The sequence below is a fragment of the Sebastes fasciatus genome, chromosome 3 (assembly GCF_043250625.1).
Source record: "Sebastes fasciatus isolate fSebFas1 chromosome 3, fSebFas1.pri, whole genome shotgun sequence".
NCBI classification, from domain to species: domain Eukaryota; kingdom Metazoa; phylum Chordata; class Actinopteri; order Perciformes; family Sebastidae; genus Sebastes; species Sebastes fasciatus.
This window is the reverse complement of record NC_133797.1, coordinates 17928330-17941626: the sequence shown is the minus strand read 5'-3', so window position 1 is coordinate 17941626 and position 13297 is coordinate 17928330. Positions and strand designations below refer to the sequence as shown.

General features: G+C 38.7%; 1 protein-coding gene across 2 annotated transcripts in view; it reads right to left on the bottom strand.

Moving 5' to 3' along the window:
• herc3 (HECT and RLD domain containing E3 ubiquitin protein ligase 3) overlaps positions 1-13297 on the bottom strand; it is a 29668-nt gene that overhangs the window by 6136 nt on the left and 10235 nt on the right. For both annotated transcript variants that reach the window (XM_074629377.1, XM_074629378.1), the window contains exons 9-22: positions 12369-12442; positions 11364-11488; positions 11135-11194; positions 9070-9181; positions 8253-8442; positions 6597-6760; positions 6336-6449; positions 5207-5230; positions 5001-5099; positions 4679-4849; positions 4434-4577; positions 2774-2940; positions 1147-1213; positions 889-971 (exon numbers count right to left, since the gene is read on the bottom strand). In XM_074629377.1, coding sequence (XP_074485478.1) covers positions 889-971; positions 1147-1213; positions 2774-2940; positions 4434-4577; positions 4679-4849; positions 5001-5099; positions 5207-5230; positions 6336-6449; positions 6597-6760; positions 8253-8442; positions 9070-9181; positions 11135-11194; positions 11364-11488; positions 12369-12442 — 1594 coding nt within the window. The remainder of the gene's footprint in view (positions 1-888; positions 972-1146; positions 1214-2773; positions 2941-4433; positions 4578-4678; positions 4850-5000; positions 5100-5206; positions 5231-6335; positions 6450-6596; positions 6761-8252; positions 8443-9069; positions 9182-11134; positions 11195-11363; positions 11489-12368; positions 12443-13297) is intronic.

Here is a 13297-nt window from a genome sequence, read left to right as displayed (position 1 = left end):
TAGCAAAAAAATCCATCGAAGGTTTTGGAACACTCTTTCACCGCTCTCACAAAATAAATACTACCCTTCATAAAATGATGACTCACTGTTTTATGATGACATGCCACCGCAACATCCTGATAAAACAGGAAAAGCATCAAAATAAGGAAGCAAGAGTTTAAAGAAGTAAATTGGGCTGCGGGGAAAACCTGCTCTTTAGCTTCGTATAACAAACCAGCACACGTACAACTGCTACCACATCTTGAAAAACAACACTTTCCATTAAACAGATCACACCCTCATGAATCCCTGCAAACACAAACACTGACGAACTAACCCTCAGTCTAAATCAACACGTCTCCCTCACTGTTTTACACCACAGCAACAACGGGTTTTCACTAATAATTCTGTTAGTACAGTTTTCTATCAGAGTGTTGAGAGGATTTTACAGGAACAACTCGGGTCACTGCCGCTCTCTCGCCATCTGTTCAGCACCAGCAGCCAGACATGTTGACACCGCCCGCCCCACAACTCTCTGCGGACTTCTCCACACATAACACTGTAATCAATGCCATTGGCACAAGGACGAGCTGAAGAAACAGGGCGGTGACGGTGGAGAAAAACACACTGAATGACGTTTAAAATACCAAAATCTTTGTTTTCTCAGTTTGAACATGACCTTCAGTCACGACACGACACGAGCTGCCAGCTGTGTGAGCGACATGATAATCTCAGTGCCGGAAAAACAATATATTTAAAAACCTCAGTCATCTGTTTGTCTTTCAGAAAGAACAGAGTGTAGAGCATTAAACATATTCATGAAACAAGGTCATTTAAAATGGGACATCAAGTAAAGGAAGAGTTGAGAAATGTATTCTTAAAAAGATCCGATCTGTCGCGCTGCCTCACCTGTTGTTTTTGTCTACAGTGATGCTCTCTCCTCCAGGAACGAGCTCCTTGACTTCTGTCACCCCATAGTTCTCCCTTGTGATCTGAGATGTGCACACAACAAATAGTTTACGTTTATTCACAACAAAGTTAAGATACAAGTACAATCATAAGACATAACGATTTGAACGAGCTGCCAGCTGTGTGAGCGACATGATAATCTCAGTGCTGGAAAAACAAAAGTCATGAAGGTGAAACAGGGGGAAGAGTTACACTCACAGCAAAGTTGAGAAGAAACGTCTCCTCCACATCACTTCCGTCGTAGTCTAGAAGTTGTTGCAGACTCCTGCAGGAGAATAAACAGAGGGAGTGGATTAATGGAACAAACAACACTATTATCACACGATCGTGTCAGTAGAGGAAAAATGCAAGCTAATAATCTCATTAGTATGACGTAAAAAAAATAATGAAAACTACCATCAGCAAAAATGTTCACCACACCATGAGGTAAGAAACTAATTAGTACATTTCATACATGAAATAGCTCCTTCGTGCATATCACCATCATGCAGAGCTGAGGACTTTGTTGATAGCTGTAATAATCAACAACACTGTGGGATCATACATCTGATTTCCTATTTTATCAGATTTGCCTGCAGATTTATTTCTGTCCCTGTTTGACTTTTAAAATGAAATCCAGGGATCAGCTTTGCCTGTCCTACAGCTGCAGGGATCAAACAGAAATGATCTGTGAGATTGAAAGTGAAGTAGCGACATATTAGCTACCACAGGAAATGACTCAGAGGGAGTGTTGTGTTAGTTTTCCTGCAAACAACATGCTGGATATTTACCACCAAAACACAGGAAACATGGAAAGAGGAAGTGAAGCTGGTGAAGGAAATGATAATTAGTGAAAGCGGATCAAATGCCATTGTGTTACAATTTGACCCCAAATACAGGTCATTTTGCAATATTTTAAAATACTGAAAAGACAATAATAATTAATTTAATCTCATTTATTTAAACAATGTCTTATCTCTCGGTGAGGTAGCAAGTGTGCTGACTTTAGTCTGTCAAATTTGAACTGCTTGAACTTTTAAGACAGTCAAAATAAAAGCGTAGCATATAAAAAATAATATCGAGATCATGTCCTTTAAGGTGATGTTGTCTCTAATAGCAACACTACAGTCTGTACAGCCTCTCTTGTTGTATCTTTCAGAGGACTTATCTCAACATCAATAGTCAAACTGGCCACAATCAGGCACAAAGGAAACACTGACCCGTCCTGCTCCGAATTCAATGAAGAGGCATTTCCCAGTGGCAGTCAGTTTCACTGCTCCTTAAAAAAAAACACACTTTTTATGTGTGTGTTTGAGCAAAACGAGATTTGGAATTGTTGCTTTGGCTATTTTACGCTATTTAGTTACACTTGAGGAATACCAGATAATGTGTAAAATTGGTATAATGTATCCTCTGACATGAATTTATCAGCTATCTGTCAACTACATGCTATGATTTGATATTTATGTAATGAGTTTTTTTATTTTTATTTATTTATTCTTATTTTTTTTCTCCTATTTTGTTGATTATTATTTTATTTTATCTTATTTTTTATTCTATTTTATTTTATTCTATGCTCTGTAACGATATCACTTCTTAATACACAAAAAAAAGAGGAGCACCAGATATCAAGAATTTCTCTTTGAGGCTCTTTTTGCTTCCTCTTTAAAATGAACAAAACTATAATGCCATAACAAGTTCCCAGTTTTCGAAGATTTGGCCTGCGTCAAAAAGTGGACACAAGCAAGATAAATTGTGTGCAGCAGGTGCAATGTCTAAGAAAAAAACAAAGTCTAAATGTCCTGCGCTGCATCTCCACTCCTTTACAGCTCAGAAGACAGGCTACCTGGCCTCGGTGGGTGAGAGCTCCTTGAAGTCCTCCAGCGTTGGCGCCACATTGAGCACCTTCTTGTAGAGGACCAGGGGGAAGTGGAGGTCCACCACCGTGGAGTTGTAGATGGCCAGACCGCAGATGATCCCGATCAGGTGAAACCAGTTCTGCTCAACAAAACACTGGAAACACACACACAAGGAAATTATTTTAGCAATGCCTTTCTGTTCCGATCTAAGATCTAACAGAAGAAGTGTCACAGTGTACATTAACATAATTGATGACTTCTCTCATCCCACAAATTTAAAAAAATGTAGAGATGATATACCCACCAGAGAAATTCACATTTATTATTCCAAAATAATTACTGCCTCACATCCATGTCTGTCCAAAATATCATCAGTTCATCATTTTATCCTGCTACATTTGTACATTTGTGTGAAATTGTCATAATTAGGATATCAATTCTTGAGTTGTTGGCAAAAATGTGTTTTGTGAGGTAACAGTGACCTTGACATTTAACTAGCAAAATCTAAATGGATATGGATGTTTGTGCCAAATTTGAACTGTCTGTTCTTCAACAAAAAACTGGAGCTGGATAAATAAAATATTTTAGAAAGACATTTTGTCCAAAACTCCCTGATAATAAATGGGTAATTAAAGTGGCAGTAGGCAGTATATTTTTGGCATCATTGGGCAAAAATTCCATAATAACCTTTTAGCATATTGTAATTCAAGTGTTCTGAGAGTTAACTAGACATCTACACCTCGTCATGGCTCTGTTTTCAGGCTTTAAGAAATCTATCTGACTCATTTCAGAGAGAGAGCGTTCCTATTGGCTGCTATTTTTTTAAATCATATTTGCTCCAATCTCGCCTACTTCAGCTTTAACACGTTCAAGTTAGAACTTTTGAGTTTCAGTATAAGTACACATACTGTAAATACACATTTAAAATTTATATGTCTATGTATGTGTGCGTTTCACACATTTCACTCTGTTCCATAGGATCGGAGTAAAAATAATATATGATTTTAGGTTAAAATAATAAATGAGAGGTTATAAAAGAGCAGTTAGATTTTGCATGGACCGACAAAAATGTAATGGAAAAGAGGCCGTGAAGATTGTGGTTCATTGCTGGATCACTATCATTTGGCTTACGTAACTAATGGTTCTTAAAGTTCAGGGACATGCTCCTTTATAGAGGTCAGTGTTTTGTAAACACTGAATGTTCCCACTGACATATCATCACAAATGACGGGAACAGAAGCTCTTCCTGGAAAGTACAGCTGCAGGTCAAATAACAGCCAGAGCATGTATTTTGGAGATTGCTTATAAGATTACTGCTTTTGCATATTAAAAAATAATTAAAAAAAACTAAACTAAAGCATGATAAAAAGCTTCCAACTAAACCCAAACAAAAAGGTAAACACTGTCTCAAACCCAAAACCATTTTTTTATACCGAGCCAAGTGATTTGAAATCATCTTTGTTAGCTGATAACACAGAACATCATGTCATGTCATGTCAACACTATGTGGCATCATCGTCTACAAAAAATATGAAAAGGCTTCACGAAGCCAATATGTTAGCAGTTATTCATTTGTATTTACTTGCAATAGGTGTGTTTAAGAACGGAGTCTTTTCACATTAACACTTGAATACAGTGTTAACTTACTTTGTCTGAGAACCACAGCAGGTTGGAGTCTTTGTAATGAGTGAACATCCCGTATACAGGATCCATCAGCTCCTTTAACAGCAGCAGGAAGAACTCTTTAGTTACACCGCCTGCATCCACGGCCTCCTCGCCATCAAAGATCACCTGGAGGGAGGGAGGGAGGAGGAGATCATAAAAACATTTGTTTTCTTTTATCAAAATTACAGAACTACAGTGACCTTAAAAGGCTTAGGTGTAGTTCTCACCTTGAGCGGTTTCTTGAGGTCCACATCAGAGTACATTGTGAGCTCTCGTAATGTGTCACTCACTAAATGGTCCCTGCGCACGTGAAGCACCAAGTAAGGGTTCCTAGCAAGGTGGGGTTCCAGCGTGAGCAGCATAAAGACGTTGTGTAGGTTTGCACCGCTTACTGCCATCTGGGTAGTACAGGTCACAGGTTGAGGTGGGAAAAGGCAAGAAAAGAGTCAAATTTAAATAGATTATAAAAACACATTTACTGAGAACAATCAAATTAAACCTCAGTGATCTAACTGTATGAAACCACAAGATCACATTGACAGCATGTACCTGCATTTGCAGTTCAGCGTCTGTTTGCAGCATGGTTGTCTTGGCTTGAGCGTTCAGTATGAACGGGTAGGCACATAGGTTCACTGAGGGGAAGTCACTCTGCAAGGAAAATTAGGAAATATACTTACTACCATACTAATAACATAAACAACATAAAATAATATCTAATATTTTAGATGTTCAAGTTCAGTGTTTAAATCAGGTACCTGTGAAGGGGAGGATGATTGTTTCTAGAAAACAAAAAGAGAGAAAACAAAGTTATTTGACCTGATTTGAAGTGGAAAAAAATGTCAAGTGCAGCAACTTTAAAGAAACCATGTTTAGGATTTAGCGACATCTAGCGGTGAGGTTGCAGATTGAAACCTCTCCCGTGTGCCAAGCGTGTAAAAGAACTACGGTGGCCGACGCAAAAACGCGACTGTTATGGAATGCAGTTGTAAGAGTAACGTAGGTCATTTGGAGAATAGCAGTCAGTGTGTAGAGTGTGTGTGTGTGTGTGTGTGTAAGTGGAAAGTGAGTGGTGAAGCAAGAGAGAGAGAATGGTGGCAAATGTGTGTGAGCGAACAAGTGAGCTAGCGGAGCAGATGACAGAGTTAGTTAAGCTTTGAGAATATCAAGTGAATGTACAGTGGAAGTTGCAGTTTCTGCAGAAATAAATGCTGCAGCTCTTCAAGACCAACAGAGGTTTCCTGCGTCATGTTTCTCGGCGGCTGAGTGGAGTGACGGCGGGGGTTAACTCCTGAGCAAGTAACATTATCGACTCCGGCCCAAGCAGGAAAAGTTAACACAGTGTTTGGTTTGTCCGTTCTGGGCTACTGTAGTAACATGGTGGCCGGCTCCGTGAAGAGAGGACCCGCTCCCTATGTAGATATAAACCGCTCATTCTAAGGTCACGAAAACACAACTCTTATTTTCAGGTGATTATACAACTAAAGAAAACATACTTTTTAATATTACATTCCATTTCTGTCAATAGATCCCCCTAAATGTTACACACTGGCCCTTTAATAAGATAAAAAAAAGAATCCCTCCAATGTCCAAGTAATTGTAGAGGCTCGTCTGGGAACTTATTTGGAACACTTATTGGACAGCAAGAAATGACAAACAGCGACACACCCACAAGCAGTTCTGGATAAAATTCCTCACTGTCTCTGCGGACACTGAGAATGATAAGACTTTAGAGCATGTGTGTGTGTGTGTGTGTGTGTGTGTGTGTGTGTGTGTGTGTGTGTGTGTGTTTGTGTTTGTGTTTGTGTGTGTGTGTGTGTGTGTGTGTGTGTGTGGCTTCAGCAGATGTCAAGTAACAAGGACGTGAAACATTCTCGGGGTACTCACGATGTCAGCTTTACTCAGAAACCATTTGAGGTAGTCTTCCTGGATGTCCACCAGGCTGGTGACATCAGGGATATAAAAGTGGTTGTACTCCACATGGCGGGCCTTTAAGTTTACCTGGAAACATGGAACAAACACCTGCCTCAACACAGTCGTCTACAGATTATCTCAACTGCTACCAAACAGGAAAAACACATTTCCTCCTCAGACTGTACTGAGGGACGATGCTTGTTTACAGGAGCAGCAGGTGAGCTGTGTGGATACCTTGTGAAGTTTCTCCAGCAGCCTTAATGTGGCGACAAAGTAGTTCTCGAAGAACACCGGTACAAGCAGCGTCTTGCCTCCCGTTAGCATGAACACAACGATGCTCTTGTACATGTCGACCATTCTGGTGAACACATTGCAGTCCACTAAACACCACCAGTTATCTGCAGGGACAGAGAAACAAGTTGAATTAAATTACAGAGCAAACACCTGGCTCGGACAAAACATGATGATATTTTACTACAACCACAAGAAGAGTTTCGCCATTGATCTGTCAGTGTTTTTGAACGTTTCTAGATGTAAATGTGTTTGTGTTCTAGCACATTCATGCATGAACACTGTTAGTGGCTGAACATGGGAAATACATGTGAAAAAGCAGGGTCCACATATTGTTTGTATTCTGTATTTGCAGGTATCAGTATGCTGATCAAACCATAGACTCTATAGTGGACGTAGTCACGGAGACATCACCCATTGGTTTGTGGACTGCCGTTTTGAAGCTTTGAGTTCAGCAGTTTGGCCGTCGTCATCTTGATTCTTGGCTGTTGTCATCTTTGCAACCAGAAGTGACACAAGAGGGTGGAGCTAAGTACAACCGACCGCTGAACAAGACATTTTTAGGTAGCCAAAATGTTATAATTAACTTTTATGAACTGAAAGTTGTAAGACGAAAACACAGACAACTCCAGACCGGACAACACCATGGTAGCAACCTGTCAATCACAAGGTAGCCACGTCCTAAAGCATACCCTGCTTTATGGTCTATTTGACTCTAAATGGGACCATAATTTACTAAATGAAAATCATGCTGTATTGAAGAAGACTTGAAACTAGTGATTGAGACCATAAACTCATACTTACAATGTTTACTGAGGTAATAAATCAAGTGAGAAGTAGGGTCAATTTCTCATAGACTTATATACAATCAGACTTCTTTTTGCAACAAGAGGAGTCGCCCCCTAGAATGCAAGTTTAAGGCACTTCCTCGTTGGCTTCACTTCTCAGACGCGGAGGTTGCCACCTGGATCGAATGAAGTTCTTGTTGAATGTTCGAACAGCATCTGAAACACCCTCCCCGCCACACTTTCCGACATCGCAAATACTTATTGCTTCCTTTAAATCCAACATTTAAAGTATGCTGCAGGGTCTCTCTGTGTATCGAGTGCGACACCATGAATGCCTTTGAGGAGTGACTGTCATCAATAAAGAAGGTATTTGCCACCAAAAATCTTTGCAAGGTTAAACAGTAATAAATGCCAAGATCTTTCGCTGTGTGGCAAACCCTTTCTTTGTTTTTGATTCGTCTCAGACTGAAGGCTTTTGACCAGCTACCAACTGAACTTTACTTTCTCTTCTGTGAACAAGACTTCTGATTTTCCTAAATATCAATATGGGGAAACATCCATCATCAGTCAGGCTGTAATTGATGTGATTCTGCAACCATTTTCTTGTTTGGTGGTGTATTGTGATAACAGCCTGAGCATAAGTGACATGGATGTAGATGAGGAGGCTGACGTCCTGTAGATGACGAGTCATGTGGTGTGATGTTGTTGACATGAGATGATGTTCTGTGCTATCAGCTAACAAAGACGATTTCAAATGACTTGGATCGGTAGAAAAAAATGAATTTGTAGTGTGTGCCTGCAAGTATTATACCCAATACTTTGCCAGGGTTGGCGTCCAGCCGGAGGATGGCCATTGCCAGGGGGATAGTGAGGCGGATGTAGTTCTTAGAGTCCATCAGGGCCGGGTACTCAGACAAGATGAGGTAGATCCTCATAGCCTCGACGTCAGGAGGGGAGCGCGGCAGCTGAGGGATCATCAGACTCTCAAAACTCTTGGTGGCCTAAACAGACACAGAAAAGGGGAGGACACGTATAACAGACTGTGTATATTTCTACTTTTAATTACACAGATATAAGGAACAATATGTTCTGTTATACAGAGAAAAGTAATTGAAATGTACAATATTATATGATATGTTTGAAAGCTACAAGTATTTATAAATAAACCAGAGAAATTTACGGGATATTTTTCAATTCCAAAACAGCTTGGATCAAAAATGTGAGTCACTAAATTTTAGGAGAGGCTTTTAGTGGTTAGGAATGTGGCCTCGGTCTCCACAAAGATTGTAATTCATGTTGGGATGAGGTACATCATGAACCCCAAACCTATCATTACTGAGCTAATGTTAGAGGATATGACGGCAGTTTGCACCATAAATCTGCGGCGGAACTTGATGTACTTTCCAAACAAGCCCAATATTCACATATGGATGTTTTCCTATTCCCATGAGCTAGATATCCAATAAGTTTCTCCTTTAGCTGCTTTGTTATTGTGACAAAAACCCAAACAATAAGCTAGTTTGAGTCTCAACAACAAATCTGAGTAACTTTGGCTCAGAGGAGCAGAAGAGAGAAACATGTTACAACCTTGTACACATATCATTTTTAAATATGTTTTTAGTCAATACCTTCTCCAGAAGTCCAGAGAAAGCCGGTTTGCTGAGCGTCTCAAAAAGCTTTTTGACAGCGTTGAGATCGATGCCAGGGATCTTTGGGTTGGTTTTGAAGTGGGTATCATCACTGTGAAAGCAAACAAACACAGGATTATGTCTCAACTGACTATGATGTCTCAGTGATCAGTAACAGGATAGAAATAGGTCAGAGCTCAGATTCAGGGACTTTGAGACAAAGCCTTCGATGTTAAAGGCGCACATTACTCTGGATTAAACACCAACGGTTAGGTGAACACACAGACTAAAGGTATTTAAGTCAATCCCTGAGCAGATCTCCTCCTCGGCACGGGAGTGCCGAGAGGATAGGGAGTACAAACTGATGAACATACACAAAGCCGACAAAACCCCTCGGCATGAAGGACAGCAACTATTTACAGTGTAAGCCTTCACATTCTTATAGCACAAGTTTTATTTAGTCATAACTCAAATACATCAGATCTGATCTTGTGGAGACAAGATCAGATCAGATTGTTTGCCAAACAAAAAACGGTGATAAAGATAGTACACTGTGAGTATGAGCACTGATCCGCTTTCTTGTAAGAACTGTGAGCAGTTCTGGTGCCTACATGTAACACCAATACAATGAAAATGACAAGAAACTAGTTTTAGGTCGCTAACGACAGTTTATGTATACTTAAAATTTTTGCTCTCCATGTTATACAATTGTATTGATGTATTTATGATGTATTTTTATTCCTACTGTTCCAGGCAGCCATTGGTCTCCATTCATTTCCATGTGGTATCAAAACAACAGACTCTTGAAACTTTGGTGTAACTTTTGGCTAAAATGATTGCAGACTTGATATTCTCTGTGAAGCACATAAACAAATAGAAACAAATGGATGTTGCTAAATGGTTAGCTGCAATGTAAAATATGTGTTTTGCAGTAAAATGGCAAAAATGTGCAAAAGCAACTAGTAACTAAAATTTTAAAATAGTGTAGAAGAAGTATAAAGTAGCATAAAATAGAAAAACTCAAGTATAATTACTTCAAAATTGTACTTAAATACACTACTTGAGTAAATTAATTTAGTTACTTTTGACCACTGCATGCCCCACTCATGAGAAAACTGGCTGATGGTTAACGTGACTACTAATTCCTGGTGAGTTTCAGTAGTTTCAGTACAGTATGAAGTACTTTAGGTTCACTGTTTTCCACCCTGATGGCCTCGACAGTTCATTCCCTGGACACGATAAGTATCTGCTGATGAGTCTGTACTAAAGAGCGGACACACCTTCAGTAAGTAAGTGACCAGACAGATAGCATCTTTTCCAGCCCCGACGATCAGCGTGTTTTTGTGGATAAGACAACATACTATGAAGTGGACCCTGTGAGGTCCCTGCTGAATCAGTTCCCAGGAGTCTAGCCCACATATGAGTCTGACCAAGTCCAACGATCCTCAGGTACAGGCAGACCTCTCAAAAGTGATTAAACCCTTTTTATGTGTGCTATACTTGCCTATTTCAGTTTGATAATACCTTCTTCAACCAGTAAACACAGCGGGTCGTGAGATAATAATGGGAGAGGAAAGAAAAAGTTCTGCTGCAAAACTCTGTAGTGAGTTTTCTATAATTTTGATTTGATTAATTCATATTAATTGAATAATTTGACCTCTTTGGGCATCAAACAGTTATTTAAATGAAACCAAAATGTCTCTTTGGTGGAACTACTAACAACTCATAGACCTCTGAAACGTCACAAAGGGTCCCAACTAGACACTGCTTTTTTTGTAAGAAATAAAAAATCCAGAAATGTTGGGTTTAATTAAAAACAAATGCATTGTATTTTATAATATCATGTGTTTTATGTAAAATCTTAACCTGAAAAGTAACTAGCAGCTGTCGTAGTGAAGTAAAAAACTGTGTGTATATATATATATGTAATGGAGTACAGGTGTAAAATAGCAGAAAATGAAAAATTGTAATCTGAAAAGTAAAATACAATTACCTCAAAATTATATTTAAGTACAGTACTTGAGTTGAGTACTTAGTTACTTGTGTAAACACTTTGTTTACATACCTTTGGTCCAAGAAGCTGGCGTTCCAACAAGCCGTAGAGGAGAGTTGAATTATAATGTCACTGTGCACAAAAACATAAAACAGAGTGGAGACCACATATAATTAACAAAATGAAGTCTTACGTTTGAAAATATATCCATGTAAAATCATTAATAATAAACATCCACACGAGAATGAACATTTTTATATACAGTACAATTTTGAATGATAACTTTAGATATTTGACTTACTTTGTGACACCAGAGTCTGTGCTGTACATCAGCTTTAACCTCCATGAATTTAATCGTTCATAATTGAACGGGGCGAGTGATTTACTGACATTAATCACTCTGAAGTCTTCTGGGGGGACAAAACTCTGCAGAGAAGAAGACAAACAGACACAAGATAACGGCACAAAACATTTGCACTGCTACTTCCACAGTTGAGACATTGAGACATTTGGGTTTCCGTCTGGTTTGTGTCTCTTTCACTAATGAAGATAAAATAAATAGGTCAACCTGAAGTCTAAATATTTGGCTGTAGAGGCTGAATGTGTCTTGTGTCTTTATCAGTGCACATTCCTGACAATGTGCCGGATATTTGTAGCAGACAATTGCTCCATGTTCAGTATAGCAGAATAGAGATGGTAAGTGTTTAGACACTAATGCCACCCTGTGGTGAGACACTGAAACGGATTAAATGGAAAAAATTAACAAAAAGAGGTAATTTGGGGGTATTTTTTATTATTAAGCTGTGTATTTTCTGTTGTAATTATTATCAGGTTATGGTTTCTGTTGAGGGTTTAGTGCTGATGGTAAGGTTAGAGGAAAGGGAATAAATATGAGCTTCAACTGGAGATTTCTAATTATCAGCTTTGTCTCATTATTCATTGTTCAATGTCATGATTTTCCCTTTTCATGACCCATTTCACTAAGTTTTCTAACTTAGGGTGATTTAGTATGTGTGCAGTAAAATGACAAATAAGATGTTTAATTGCAATGCTGCAAAAATGTAGTATTGGGCTTTTTTAGGCTTTGAACTGTGACAGCAATTAACAGGACTAAAAGGCCAACTGTTTATAGACAGATTTGAAGTCAACTGATGCAAATATAACAATAATAACAATAATAATAATAATAATAATAATAATAATAATAATAATAATAACAATAATAATAATAATAATAATAATAATAATAATTCAGGCAACAAACTTTAGAGAGGGGGGTCACTAAAATCTTAATTTAATCACATACCTGTTCATTCGAGTACAACAAGAAGCTATGGTCTCCTCCACAGATGATTTTGGTCACTGTATATTTTTTTGATTCTAATGAAGAAAAGAAAGAGAAGCAGTATGTTAGCTGGCCAACATTTTATAACAGTTAATCAAATAGTTACTTTGGATTATTTCATTGTACAGTAAAGCATTTCATCAAGTGTATTTGTATGAATAGATGCTTTACAAATGAACATGACCTCGAGTATACCACGGATAGATACTGATAATATACCGTGAATTCATCTTACAGCCTATAAAAGATTCTCCTTTGACCGACGCCCACTAGATTATATTATTAACAAACACTTTCCCATCACAAGCTGAACTCTGATAACTCAAATACCACAAACTACAATGGATTTTATAGGGACTCTTTGGTTGTTTGTGTAGTAGCTGTTCTCATGACTCTTATTGCAGATTATTAAGCAAACTCAGTGTTTTATCCTCAGTTATACACCTGTACATCAGCATTGCCACGCCCAACGTGACAGTCTACCATCTGAGTGACAGCTGCAGCAGGTTGTTATTAGCGGATTACATCAATTGATTTATTCAGGCAGTCTCATTGAGATTAAGAACTCTTTTCCAATAGAGACCAGAGAATAAGAGACATTCACAAAAACACAATCAGCAAAACAGAAACAACACAACTACATAATAAACAAGGAATTGAAAATAGTTACAAGAATCATCAAGTTAACAAAGCTTTAAAATCTCCAAGGGGAATGCAAGACTCTAGTTTGAGGGCAGTTTGCAGTTCAGTCCATTTAAAAGGTGCATAGTACATGCATAGTTCCTCAACAGAGGAGGAGGCCTAAGGCATCACCTATCGTCCACCTACAATGCTGTCCTGGCATCCCTGCCCAGGAGATTAAACAACCATTCACACTTGACCTCACCCGA